Source organism: Mirounga angustirostris, unplaced genomic scaffold (assembly GCF_029215605.1).
Source record: "Mirounga angustirostris isolate CCGP_5_RB_7025 unplaced genomic scaffold, mMirAng1.0.hap1 SCAF_13, whole genome shotgun sequence".
In the NCBI taxonomy this organism is placed as follows: domain Eukaryota; kingdom Metazoa; phylum Chordata; class Mammalia; order Carnivora; family Phocidae; genus Mirounga; species Mirounga angustirostris.
Window position 1 is genome coordinate 10,122,673 of NW_026991721.1, and position 14,021 is coordinate 10,136,693.

A 14,021-nucleotide genomic window follows, 5' to 3' on the forward strand; every position below is an offset into this window, starting at 1 on the left:
AGAAAGGAAGAGTCCAAGGGACAGGGCACTAACATTGAGAATTAGCGTTTTGCAAGAAGGTATGCACTGTAATTGGCCTCCCTGGCGTGTCAGTTGGATGCCACTAGCTTTATCACCACCCGTAAAATCATCTTGGGGAAGAGGTGCCCGATGTCCTCTGTTACTCTGAGTGTTGAGATGCTTCCCTAACCCCAATTTTACTTCCCAGGACCGTATTGGCCGCCCCTCGGAGACGGGCATTATTGGCATCATCGACCCTGAGTGCCGGATGATTGGCCTGCGACTCTATGATGGCCTTTTCAAGGTTATTCCGCTAGATCGGGACAATAAAGAGCTCAAGGCCTTTAACATCCGCCTCGAGGAGCTGCATGTCATCGACGTCAAGTTTCTATATGGTTGCCAAGCACCTACCATCTGCTTTGTCTACCAGGTATTGGTAGAGAGAGAGGAGGAGAGAGGGAAAAGCTATGTGGTTTCACATTGTGGGAGTTGATTTTCACTAATTGGACTGTCTGGATTTGGTAGTAGGGTAGGCAGAGAGTGTAATGTATTTGTCCTGAAATGCTTTGAACAGCATAATTAATATGGGTCAGGTTTCAGTTGCGTCTGCAGTGCAGTAGTACTTAATAAGGCAGGAAGCTCTCTGGCGCTGGTAGCAGGTTTTAATCCTGAGATTACATTCTTGTGGACCTTGGAGATTTTATAGGGTGACCCAGTTTATACTTTGTCTGAGTCTCTTAACGGCATGCTATGGGATTATTAAAACTTAGCTGTAGAGAAATGATCTAGAAATTGCCCTTATAAGCAAAGAAAAAAACATCTTGGTGACGTTTACTTACTTATGTCTTCTAAGAAGGGGTTTGCATTTTGTCCAGCACTCACTTTCTGGTGACTTGTTGGCTGTTGACTTCTATTTTAGGCTGTGCCTAAAACTTTAGCAGAGCTGATCCAGGGCAGCTGTTCTCTGAGCCAGATTTGTTAAGTGGGGGGTGGGGTGGCAGAGCATCAGACTAACTTGCTCTATCTTGGTAAAATCTCAGCGTTTTAACAAGAAGCCATACAGCATGCGGTCATTTCACTTGCATATGATTGAATAAATGGTGGAAGGAAACATAGTCCGAGTCCAAGTGCTGTGTGTGGGCACGTTTGGTAGCTGTGTTAAGTATTGGGAACACTGATGTATTTTTGTATATTCCTTAGTGTCACCATAAGTGCTAGAGTTCAGAGGCTTGTTGGGATGAAGTTCAATTGAATAAGGTTGAAATTACTTCAGGGGATTTTGTTTGATCTTGTTCACTGTGCTTTACTGATCATAGGTGAAATAAAAACTTAGAATTTCTTTCCCTTCTTCAGTTTTGTAAATACCAGGTCATTAAAACATTGATGTTGGTTATTCAAGGCTGACTCTGTTCCTAGCCTCAGGGCTGCCAGTTGTGACCCATCTTCATTCCTGTGTGTGTGTGTGTGTGTGTGTGTGTGTGTGCGCGCGCGCGCGCGGGTGTGTGCGTGTGCTCTCGGGCCCAAATCAAACCCCCAGCTTGAACTTTTTGTGAAGTTCAGTCTTACCCCTGGTCATTGATGGAAAGATCTTTCATCAACTAAAAATGACTATCTCCTGTTTTGTGCCCAAAATTCAAATATGGGTGTAAATATTTAGAGAGTTACTGTGCAAAAGGTAGTCATTATAAGTATGTCAGGAGCTATTAACAGTGATTAAGATATGGCCCCTGCCCCGAAACACAGTGTTGAATTCTTTCCATAACTTCTTAGGCTTTCATCTGGCTGTTGTTGAGGCCGTCTCCCGCTGGCTGATTGCACCCTCCCCGTCCCTGCTCTTTTAGTCTCTCAGAGGTGACTTTGACAGCCTTAGGCCTGGTTTGAGTCATGATTCAGAGGAAGAGGGGGAAGATGGCAGAAGCTTAGCCCACTGAGCCACCCAGGCGCCCCCCAAGCAAAAATTTTTTTTAAGTAATCTCCAGACCCAACATGGGGCTCAAACTCATGACCCCGAGATCAAGAATTGCTTGCTTCACCAACTGAGCCAGCCAGGCACCCCTCAAACAAAATTTTTAATCTCTTAGGTGTATATTTAGCTTCTCAATGTATTTTTTTTTTTTAAGCTATTTCAAAAATTCCTTGAGGCCATAGAACATGCATATATCTTATAAGTACCCACAGATAATACCTGTGTACATTGTATTTCCTATGGTGATTAGTATAGTGTGTCAGATTGATTTTTCTAATTCTTAACCCTGTCTTGCTTGGTTGAATTGTTAGAAACAGTAGGTCTGAGTCTCAGTCTACCCAGTCTCAGGCTTAGTTGGTGGCTGTCAACATACAGATGGGTCAGGATAGTAAGGCCAACGTGATAGGATGGTCACATGCTGGGTGGTAGTGGCCTGTCCCTTTCAGGACTCCTTTCCAGTCCAAGCTTCGCCCGTCCTAAGGGCTAACCACTCCACCTTTCCCCACCTAGGACCCTCAGGGGCGGCACGTGAAAACCTACGAGGTATCTCTCCGAGAGAAGGAGTTCAATAAGGGCCCTTGGAAACAGGAAAACGTAGAAGCTGAAGCTTCCATGGTGATTGCAGGTTGGTTGGGGTTTTGGATATGTCCAGGGCCTGTTCCTTACTCTTGTTCCTGCCTCACCTCTGCTCCTTCATTCCAGTGCTCAGGTGCTATTACGCACACTTATTACTCAGCAGCCCTGAGGTCTCCTATATCTAAATGTGCTTTCCTTTGCTTTTCCCATTGCTGTCTTTGGGATTATCTCTTTTTTTATTCCTTCCCAAAAGTATAGCTTTCCTTTATTTTGGGGTAGAGGGGTTAACTATGAACCACTGAGATTGATTTTCAAAGTGGCATGTAGAAATTATTCTCATTTTATTGTTGGGCATAACATTTAAAAACTGCAGGGAACCCACAGAGTTTAATCTAATGTGACTGTTTCGCAGATGAGGAAGCCTGGCCCGAGGGGCTTGCCCATGCCTGTGCCTGACTCCAGGCCTCTGCTCCTTCTGTATCCTCCCCACGACGTTACGTTGTGTGTCTCATTTAGGAGAGAAATTTTAAAACTCTCAAGTGAGAATTGGCTTTTCTAAATGGTGGCCCTGCTAATGGGGGAAATTAAGCTAAGGAACAAGGAAGAAAAAAAAAACTTTGAAAAGGACCAAAGTTTAGGAGAGAAAAGGGGAGGAATGCAGGCAGAAGAGCACAGACGACTCCTCACCCCTAGGAACTCAGAAACACCAAAAGAGTGACAATAAAAATATCAACCAGGGTTAGATAATGCCAGCCTGAAATTTCTCAGACAGCAGTCTCAGTTAAAGGCTATCATGTTCCCTGGACTTTGATGTCTTTTTTAAAAAGAATGATTATCTTAAGGTTTGCCTCAGAGATGGCTGGATCAGTGCCCTTGCTGCTGCAGTGCTTGGCAGGTGCGAAGTGCTGAGCATTCTAATGCTGCCCTCTCTCCCGCAGTCCCAGAGCCCTTCGGAGGGGCCATCATCATTGGACAGGAATCCATCACCTATCACAATGGTGACAAGTACCTGGCAATTGCCCCTCCTATCATCAAGGTGAGCAGCGGTCTTTTACTTTTCCCTCCTGTTTTTCGCCCTTATTCTTAACCCTGCTCCTCTTTTTCTCTTTCTTCGTCAAAGGGATATTTACATATGTCTGTTATACTGTTTACTATGGAAGATACTGTGTTGGTCATTGGGAATACAAAGAGAGACTGGTCTGGTTTTGCTTACTGAGAGCTTGGTTGCTAACTACGAGAAAGAAGTAGTAATCAAAGTAGGTGTACCGTTTCCATCAACTGGGGCAACTTTAAGAAGGGAAGAATTTTGCAAATTTTTTTGAATGTTTTCAGAGCTCAGGTCATGCGAAGGTAACTTAGCAATCAGTTGTATAGACTTAACTAGTCCTAAAAGTTTCAAATCTTAATGTTTCAAGTCATAAGGATTAATACAAAAGTAAGTTAAAGGATAAATAACAAAATCCATGGTATAGCATTAGCAGTGGGAGGTAATTAGTAATAGTGAGGAAATAACAAAATCTGTGATAGTATCCATAGTCCAGTGAATACTTAGAGCTGCTTCCTACTTTCTGTATATTTCTGTGTTCCTGTGGAATAATACATGAATAACCATTTAAGGTATATTGAGTTCCTCAGAAAATTGTCTTCAGAATAAAAATGTCCCCATCTTTAATCACACATATAGTCTTAGCTAAGTGGATTCCTTGCTTGTGAAATGGCTGGGTTTGGTAAAGGGAGTGCCTCACAAGGGTTTGCTCTTTGGTTATGGGAGACATTTAATCTCTAATGATCATGTCTTCCCTCTTGGCAGCAAAGCACAATTGTGTGTCACAATCGTGTGGACCCCAATGGTTCCCGCTATCTGCTGGGAGACATGGAAGGACGGCTCTTCATGCTGCTTTTGGAGAAGGAGGAACAGATGGATGGCACTGTCACCCTCAAAGATCTCCGTGTGGAGCTCCTCGGAGAGGTGGGGCTTGACCCACATCTGTTACGTTCTCCTAGGGGTATAGCGAATGTGGGAATGTGACTCACAGTGTGAGCAGTGTGAGATTTGTGGTACTTAGCACCCAGCAACAACTGGTCAGTCCTGCTGTGGAAGTTGGTTTTTGAATAAGTGAAATGTTGGAGAATCTCACAGACAGCTGGGCACTACCTCAAGCATAAAAAGGAAGAGAAAAAGGATGGCATTCAGAATTAAACATTAATTTAATGCTGATATTTAATTCCAGGAAGAGGTTCCCCCAAAAGTTTAAGAATTATGCAGTGAATTTTAGAGGTTTCTAATTATTTTGAGGAGACTAGAGCCATTGGGATTAAAATGATCGTTTGGGGCAGGCACCTGCAAGATAAAGTGTAGATTTTTCTGACTGTAAGGATGTGATAAATGGAGTCATAAGCTTCAGAGATTTAGGAACGTTTGCTTAGGGTGACCTGGGGATTTGAAATGGAGAATTGTTTCAGGACTCACGGCCACAGCTGTTCATTTTCTTAACAGGTGTTGAGGAGGTGGTAGGACATGTCAGTCTCCCATGGGGTGTTCGTTCTGATGTCTCTCATGCCATTGACTCTCTTTTAGACCTCTATTGCTGAATGCTTGACATACCTCGATAACGGTGTTGTGTTCGTTGGGTCTCGCCTTGGGGACTCCCAGCTTGTGAAGGTGAGAAGACACTTTCTTCTTTTTGGGTACTTTGGTGCCTTCACTGCTTCCTCAGGTTTCTCCTGTGTTTGGAGCCTCGCAGAATTTCTTCAGTTCATCCATGTCCGTACTATGCAGCTTTCTCCTTGGCTGATTTCACATCCTCCCCTGACTAGCTCTTTGTCTTAAAGGTTCATTCAACAGATGTGTCAGGCAAGGTGCTGGATGCAGTGGATACAATTATGAACAAGACCTAGCTGCTACCTTCAAATAGGTCATAGTCTGCTGTGCTGGACCCCCTCTAGAAGACAAAAACTTTGGACCTTCCCTGCAGAAAAATGCTTGCGAGCATTTTGCATTAATTTCCAAACTGCTGCTTTGAAATCCATCCACGGGACTCACAGATTAGAAATTCCTGACTGATTAGTGGGTCTCCTGTAGGCTTGCCTGTAGGCCAACCATGTTTCTTAGTCAGCAGTCCCCTTCTAGAAGCATGCAGTGGAGCACAAGAAGGGCAATCTCATAGGACTGAGAGTTTCTTTTGGATGATAACCATCTCTCTAGGGTGAATCTCTTAAGAGCATTCCAGGACTAACTCTTTTTTTCTTCTTAGCTCAATGTTGACAGCAATGAACAAGGCTCCTATGTAGTGGCCATGGAAACGTTTACCAATTTAGGACCCATCGTGGACATGTGCGTAGTGGACCTGGAGAGGCAGGGGCAGGGACAGGTAAGGGGGTCATCCCAGAAATGAATAGCTGATACGCCTGCCCACTCAAACCGTGTCCTCCTAGACTTGCCTGTTTGGAGTGTGGAGTGCCCACTGAAGTTAACTTTTAGGATCACTCACTAATCCCAATAATGCAAGGATAACTACCATTTATCGAGTGTATCGCTTGGTCTGTGATACAGATCTACATCATCTGTGGTCACATGAGCACCCTAATTAGATAGGAATTCTTGACCATTTCAGAAGTGAGGGAGGCTTGGGACTGGGAAGGATCAAGTAACTTGTCCAAGGTCACATAACCTCCAAGTCGCAGGTGTGTCTGACTCTAGATCCTGTGCTCTTTCTAGTAAACTAGGTTCTATGGATGGAAGCCAGCTTGCTAGGAACAGTGGTAGTTGCTTTCTGCTTCTTGGACTCGAACGTCCTGTCCGCTTGGTAAACTTGGGGGCTTGGAAAGCAGCCTCTGTTAAGTGAGCTTCCTCAAACCTAGCTCCACTAAAAGGGTCCTTGGGATTAGGTATAGCTTGTTTATTTTCTGGGCATCGGTATGATGGCCTCAGGCTCTGGAGGGAGGTATTTAGAAAGCTTTTCTCTGCTTGCAGCTGGTTACTTGCTCTGGGGCTTTCAAGGAAGGTTCCTTGAGGATCATCCGGAACGGAATTGGAATCCATGAGCATGCCAGCATTGACTTACCCGGCATCAAAGGTAACCCTTTGGTAGACATAGGATGCATATCGTATTCAAGTGACCTTGGCCTTTGGCCTCATGTGTTGTGAAGGCACGTGGGTGGGAGCTAGAGGAAAGCAGGTCAGATGAAGAGTAAAAAAAGTCATAATGACAAATAAGTGGTAGAAGCTTAAACATATTTAAAAGTACCAGAGTAAACTTGATTGACCAAAATTGGATCATGGAGTAGAGAAATGGAAAGTAAAAGTTTGTAAGTTAAATTTAATGTTTTTGTAAGGGAACTGATAGAATTCCTGAAAAAAGAGGAGACTGAGAATATCATACAAAGGTGTAAGTGTGAAGTTATTAACTTCTAGAACAAAAATACATAGTTAAATTCCAGGAGAACTATAACAAAAAGATCAAAGGAAGACTACGTAGTGGAAGACTTTTATGATGTATAAGTAGTAGACACGACTCAGGATGATACGAAATCTGCACATGTGTCTGATATATCTGACATGTTGTATCAGTAAATGTGAATGGGCTAAACTCACCTATTGTAAGAAAAAAATGATCCGATTGAATCATAAAGTAAAACATAGGGTACATCAGAAAAAAGTTATTTAGACTATCAGAAGATAAGAGGATGGGAACAGATAAAGAAATAGAGGTTTATGAATTAGAAAGGAAGAGATGATAAAAGTACAAAATCTAGGAGAATCAACTGAAAACTAGACAGTGAGAGTTCATTAAGGCAGCAGGATATAAAATTAATGTACTGAAATCAGTAGCATTCACATGAAAACACAGTCCGTTTGAAGGTATAGTGGAGGGAAGGAGCTAATTTACGATAGTAATAAAAAGGCAAAATGCCAATGAATAAATTTTATTTTAAAAGATGCTTATTTGTAAAAAAAAAAAAAAAAAAAAAGCTTATTTGTTTGTCAGAGTGCATGTGTGTGCACAAAAGCAGGGGGAGTGGCAGGCAGAGGGAGAAGTAGGGGAGCCCGATGTGGGGCTTGATCCCAGCATCATGACCTGAGCCGAAGGCAGATGCTTAACTGAGCCACCCAGGTGTCCCAACCAAGGACTAAATTTAAAAAGAAATGTGTAAAACCTATACAGGGAAAACTTTAAAATACTTCTTAAGGATTCAAAGGATAGATTGATGAAATGAAAAACATACCAAGATCCTATAAATTAAATTATAAAGTGGTCTCTCTTTGACCTATTTTTTTTTTTAAGATTTTATTTATTTGAGAGAGAGAGCACAAGAGGGGAGAGGGTCAGAGGGAAAAGCAGACTCCCTGCTGAGCAGGGAGCCCGATGTGGGACTCGATCCCAGGACCCTGGGATCACGACCTGACCCAGAGGCAGACGCTTAACCAACTGAGCCAACCAGACGCCCCTCTTTGGCCTATTTATTTTTGTATTTAATGTATCTCAATAAAAATATCAAGAGGTTTTTTTTCTTAACCTAGATAAGCCAGAGTCCAAACGGAAAAAGGAAGCAGCAAGAAAAGCCAGGAAGACTTAAAAAGGATCAGCAAGACAGGACTAGTCCTACCAGATATTAAAACATACCATTAAACCTTAGTAAATGAAAGTGTGGTTTTGGTGCACTAATAGGCAGAGTTCCTTGAGCAGACTCAAAAATCCAGAAATTAAAAAAAAGTCCAGAAATAGACACAGTTACATGTGGGAATTTAGTGTACAATGGTGGTGGTATCTCAGTTCGGTGAGATAAAGATGGTTTTTTTAAATGTTTAATAAATGGTTTTTAATAAATGGTGTTCCCAGTTATCAACTGGGAAAGGTAAGTTTGGATCCATACTGTACTTTGTATGCCTTGCTAGAACCCAAATGGATTAGACTTAATGTAAAAAGGAAGCCATATAAAAGTTCAAAGAAAAAGTCAAATTCCTTTATTCGATTTATTATGATTTTAGAGTGGGGAAGGCCTTTTAAACTATGACTCAAAGTGCAGAAGCAAAGGGAAAGATTGGTTAATTCAACAACATGAAACACTTCTGCATGGCAAAAACAAAACTCTGTAAAGCTAAGTCATAAGAAATGGCAATCCAGATAAAAACTTTTGTAGTTCATCTTACAGACAAAGGCCTAATTTATCGAAACATTTCTACAAAGAAGGTCACCAAAATTCTTGCCCCCAAATTGGCGAAGGGTATGCATGGACAGGTAGCAGGCCTCACTTGTACTAAGGGAGATGCAAATCAAAATCGAATAGTGATACCATTCTTTACCAGGTGACCAGAATCCAAAAGTTTGACAACACTGTGTTGGTGAGGGCCGGGAGGAGCTAAGCAGGCTCATTGGTAACGTCTGCCAAAACTGCACCTGCATTTAATTTAGTGACTAATTCTAAGCATCTACTCCCTAAACCTTTATACAGAGTGATGTAAATATAAGATCATTTGTTGTGGCATTGTATGCACAATACTGAAAAAGTATCCATCAGTGGAGACTTAAAACTGGTACATCTGTGTCATTAAATGCTGTGTAGCTTTCGAAAACAAGGTCCTGTTCCATTGTGATAAGGGCTTTAGTATAAAATGGAAAAGCATAGTGCAGAACAGTGTATGATGGGCAGTTTTATATATATGTGTGTGTGTAACTTTTTTTAACTTTTATTTTTAAATAACCTGTACACCCAACACAGGGCTCGAACCCACAGCCCTGAGATCAAGAGTCACACATTCTACCGACTGAGCCAGCCAGGCGCCCCTATATTTGTATTTGGTTATAAAACAGTGACTACCGAATTCCTTAAATTAAAAAAAATATATTTTTTTGAAGAATAAGAGACTTGATTTATTTGGGGGATAGGTTTCAGGGAGAGGTATAGGAGTGAAACTTCTCTGTACACATTTTAAAGGTAAATTTTGATTTTGAGTCATAGAAATGTATCATCTTATCCAAAGTCAAAGGAAACACTTTAAAATATTAGGCTCAAAGCAGTTTTAAAAATAACTTCTTCAGGGTCTTAAAACCAGGAAAGAACAGAGTGACTGTTTCAGCTTCAGGACGGACTCCACAAAGTTCCTGCTCCTCCCTGAGGCCTGGCTGCCTTTCCTTAGATGTGGGGAGTCGAGTGTTGGGCTGTGCTCTGCATCTTTATCCTTGATCTTTGTTCCAGGTCTGTGGCCACTGCGCTCTGACCCTAACCGGGAGACTGATGACACTCTGGTGCTCTCTTTTGTGGGCCAAACAAGGTAAGGGTGAGTCTGGCGCCTCCTGCATGCGTTTCCGTGATGGTTACAGGGTGGGAGAGCTGGTCTGGCTGACCCAGGCCTTCCCTTCCCCTGCAGAGTTCTCATGTTAAACGGAGAAGAGGTGGAAGAAACCGAACTGATGGGTTTCGTGGATGATCAGCAGACTTTCTTCTGTGGCAACGTGGCTCATCAGCAACTCATCCAGGTAATGACTCAAAGGGGCAAGCCCTGTTGACTTAAATTTGATTTAGAGTGCAGTGTAGAGCACTGCAGGATTTTACCACAGTCTGTTTTTATGGCTCTAAAAGTAACAGATCCTCGAAAAAATTTTTAAAATTACCTGATAACCCGCCACTCAGAGAAAACAACTTAACAGCTCCTTAACTTTGGAGTTATTCCTTTTAGCTTTATTTTTCTTCTGTAAGTATATGTAGTATTTATTTGTATTGTCTTTTACAGACTGGGATCATAATATTTTTATGGTTTGGGGTATCATTTTCGCACTAATTATGCCCAGTTTTCTGAGACACGTGTTTTCCCTTTTTGTACTAATACATACCTATTTAGTCTTAGTGCTCCCGTCCATATATGACTGTTGGCAGCACTTTCCACATTGATTATTAGAACCAGAGCTTTTACTCTGTTCTGATTTTGTTTTAAATCTATATGCGATATGGGGGTCAGATATCCTTTTGGCCCTTGTTAGCCACGAGAGTCTGATTTCTGAGCACCTGCCTACTCCCTGGTTGTTTGAGTTCAGTGACTCCTGGCGGTCTTCACTTTCTGCACATCTCTTTAGCCTTTGGAACTTTTCTTAACTGTGGCTAGAGTCAGTGTTTGCCAGTGTTGGGTGTGGTACTTGTGTGCTGAGGATGAATGAATCTTGTCCATCTTTTTATCCACTTGGGTCTTCCTTTTAGCCAACAGGCAGTTGTGGATTTGACAAAAGCCAGACGGAACGTTCTGTTGGTTTGTGGACCAAGTGTGGGAGGTGCCCAGTTACTAATGATTCATTGCTTTGAGTTTTTTCTAACTAGTGGCCTGAAGACTGGCACCAGCTCATGTATCTGTTATTAAAGGGTTTTCCTCTTTAAATAGGAGCTCAGCTTTGATAGGGACAATCCTAATTCATCCTAAGATGAATTCATAACGTCCGTTACAGTGTCATCAGCCTGCTTTTTGTTTTATTTCAGTAATGAAATAGATTGATTAAGCATATTTCAAGATAATTTTATAGCCTATACTAAAGAATTTTATTTTTTGGGATGTCTGGGTGGCTCAGTTGGTTGAGTGTTTGCCTTGGGCTTGGGTCCTGTCCTGGGATCGAGCCCCACATCGTTGGGCTCTGCTCAGCAGGGAGCCTGCTTCTCTCTCCCTCTGCTGCTCCCCGTGCTCAGTCTCTCTCTCTGTCAGATAAATAAAATCTTGAAAAAAAAAAGAATTTTCTTTTTTTTAAGGTTTTATTTTTAAATAGTCACCACACCCAGAGTGGGGCTCGAACTCCCGACCCTGAGGTCAAGAGTCGCATGCTCAATCCACTGACCAAGCCAGCCAGACACCCCAGAAGTTTAAATAATTTTAATGGTTCGTGCACAGTAAAGAACGTGGCTATTTTAGAGAACTGATTTTTGGGATGAGAAAAACTGCTAGACTGTAGTCACCGGGTCTTCCTCCATTGATCCCTCTCCCAGGACTTCATCAGAATGAAACAGGTTGCCGATAGGTAAGGTGGAAGCGGCCTTAAGCCAGTCTTCTTCGGGACTTCAGCTCAAAATGGCATCTGTCAGAACTAACTGTTGTAGGAGTTTGGGTTTGGGGTAAAACAGGGCGAAGAGGGTTGCTGTAGTTTATTTTTAGGGTTCCACTAGGGCAGCGTTTACCACCTTCCCACTGGTGTGTGGATCCCAGCAGGTGCTCGGAGACCTTTCTCTTCCTTTTGTAGATCACTTCAGCATCTGTGAGGTTGGTCTCTCAGGAACCTAAGGCTCTGGTCGGTGAGTGGAAGGAGCCTCAGGGCAAGAACATCAGTGTGGCCTCCTGCAACTGCAGCCAGGTGGTGGTGGCGGTGGGAAGGGCCCTCTACTACCTGCAGATCCGTCCTCAGGAGCTCCGGCAGATCAGGTGTGTGCTTATCTGTCTGCTCTTTGTCCCCCTCCCCTGTTCTCCGGGGCTTCTTTCATCCTCGGAGTCCTTCCTCGGCCATACTCCTCTTTGTTCAGCCACACAGAGATGGAACATGAAGTGGCCTGCTTGGACATCACCCCACTGGGGGACAGCAGTGGGCTGTCCCCTCTTTGTGCCATTGGCCTCTGGACCGACATCTCGGCGCGTATCTTGAAGCTGCCTTCTTTTGAGCTACTGCACAAAGAGATGCTGGGTGGAGGTAGGTGGCTTGTAAGGACCTTTGAAGGGTTGGGATCAGTCAGAATGTGGAACAAGATCTTAATGTGCCCCTCTCCCACAGAGATCATTCCTCGTTCCATCCTGATGACCACTTTTGAGAGTAGCCACTACCTCCTTTGTGCCTTGGGAGATGGGGCGCTTTTCTACTTCGGGCTCAACATTGAGACAGGTGAGAAGAACACTTTGAATGGAGGGCCCTCGGAGAAACAAGGAGTGTGGAGTTGCCTTAGCCTCGGGGTACTGCTTTTGAACCTTCACGACCCAGCTCTTTGTCCTGTTTCCTTTCCTTCCTACTTCCTCCTGATGCCATTCTCTCTGTAGGCCTGTTGAGCGACCGTAAGAAGGTGACTCTGGGCACCCAGCCCACGGTATTGAGGACTTTCCGTTCTCTTTCTACCACCAACGTCTTTGCTTGCTCTGACCGTCCCACTGTCATCTACAGCAGCAACCACAAACTGGTCTTCTCCAATGTCAACCTCAAGGAAGTCAACTACATGTGTCCCCTCAACTCTGATGGCTATCCTGACAGGTGAGCCGCTTTTTCTTTCTTCAGCAAGAGCCACTCATTGAGGGCAGCCTGACGTTTTCCTCAAGCCCTTTCTCTCTCGCCTTCTCCCAAAGTCGAATCAGTATAAATCGCTGAGGCGGGAGGTGTAGAGCAGAGGTTCTCCTATCTGGCTACCCATCGGAAATCTTTGGGGCACTTTTGAAAAAGTACAGGTTTTTTCAAATCCTACTCCAATTCTGATTCAGTAGATCGGGGGTTTCAGCCATAGAATCTGTATTTTCAGGAAAACCTCCCAAGTGATTCAAATGGTTAGTCAGGTTTCAGAACCCCTGATTTAGAGATCATTCTGTATGCCTCTCGAGCAGGGGTTCTCAAAGTAGGGTCCCCCACCAGCAGCCACCGAACTAGCTGGGAACTCTTTAGAAATGTAAACTCCTCAGGCCTTCAGGGGGAGGGGACTGAATCAGAAACTCTGGGGGTGGGGCCCAGCAGTCAGCTTTAAGAAGTGCAAGCACGCCTGCTGATTCTGATGCAAATGATCATTTGAGAATCACTGTTCTAGATTCTAATGCTGCAGTTAGCATTAAATAGAAAGCAGTTAAAAACCTCAGTTGAGGCTCACCCAGACCTGTTCAATAAGATGGGAAGTAGCAGTGGGACCAGGCATCAGAACGGGTCACGGCTCCCCAGGTGATTCTTAGCCTGGAGTCAGAGGTGAGAGCCACTGCCTGGAGGAAGCTAGTGTAATTCTGCCTTGTTTTTCTTCCCCTTACGGAGCTGCCTCATAGAATCCTTTCCTTCCTTGGGTCTACTCAGTCTAAACCCAGACCCTTCTTTCCAGCCTGGCACTGGCCAACAACAGCACCCTCACCATCGGCACCATCGACGAGATCCAGAAGCTGCACATCCGCACGGTTCCCCTCTACGAGTCTCCCAGGTGAGGGCCAGGGGAGGAGGGCTGCAGAGCGCCATGGTCTGGGTGTTGGTGTGAGGTGCTTCCCCTCTCAGAGCTGTTCTGAGAGGCACTGTCCACACTTGCTCCCCAGGAAGATCTGCTATCAGGAAGTGTCCCAGTGCTTTGGGGTCCTCTCCAGCCGGATCGAAGTCCAGGACACGAGTGGCGGCACAACGGCCCTGAGGCCCAGTGCCAGCACCCAGGTGAGGGTGCAGACAAAGATGGCATTGGAGCAGGGCTGGCAGACTGTTCTGGAAAGGGTCATGGAACAGGTATGGCTTTGTCAGCCATACGGGAACTACTCTAATTGGCCATTACAAAAGCCACCGTAGTCAGCAGG

General features: G+C 44.1%; 1 protein-coding gene across 1 annotated transcript in view; it reads left to right on the plus strand.

The window, feature by feature from the left end:
- DDB1 (damage specific DNA binding protein 1) overlaps positions 1-14,021 on the plus strand; it is a 30,246-nt gene that overhangs the window by 3,042 nt on the left and 13,183 nt on the right. Inside the window, exons 4-18 of the mRNA XM_045893572.3 lie at positions 209-430; positions 2,477-2,591; positions 3,481-3,578; positions 4,353-4,511; positions 5,121-5,204; positions 5,797-5,913; positions 6,516-6,618; positions 9,740-9,815; positions 9,912-10,020; positions 11,758-11,936; positions 12,035-12,198; positions 12,280-12,387; positions 12,540-12,747; positions 13,568-13,663; positions 13,773-13,884. Of these exons, the coding sequence (XP_045749528.2) occupies positions 209-430; positions 2,477-2,591; positions 3,481-3,578; positions 4,353-4,511; positions 5,121-5,204; positions 5,797-5,913; positions 6,516-6,618; positions 9,740-9,815; positions 9,912-10,020; positions 11,758-11,936; positions 12,035-12,198; positions 12,280-12,387; positions 12,540-12,747; positions 13,568-13,663; positions 13,773-13,884 (1,950 nt within the window). The remainder of the gene's footprint in view (positions 1-208; positions 431-2,476; positions 2,592-3,480; positions 3,579-4,352; positions 4,512-5,120; positions 5,205-5,796; positions 5,914-6,515; positions 6,619-9,739; positions 9,816-9,911; positions 10,021-11,757; positions 11,937-12,034; positions 12,199-12,279; positions 12,388-12,539; positions 12,748-13,567; positions 13,664-13,772; positions 13,885-14,021) is intronic.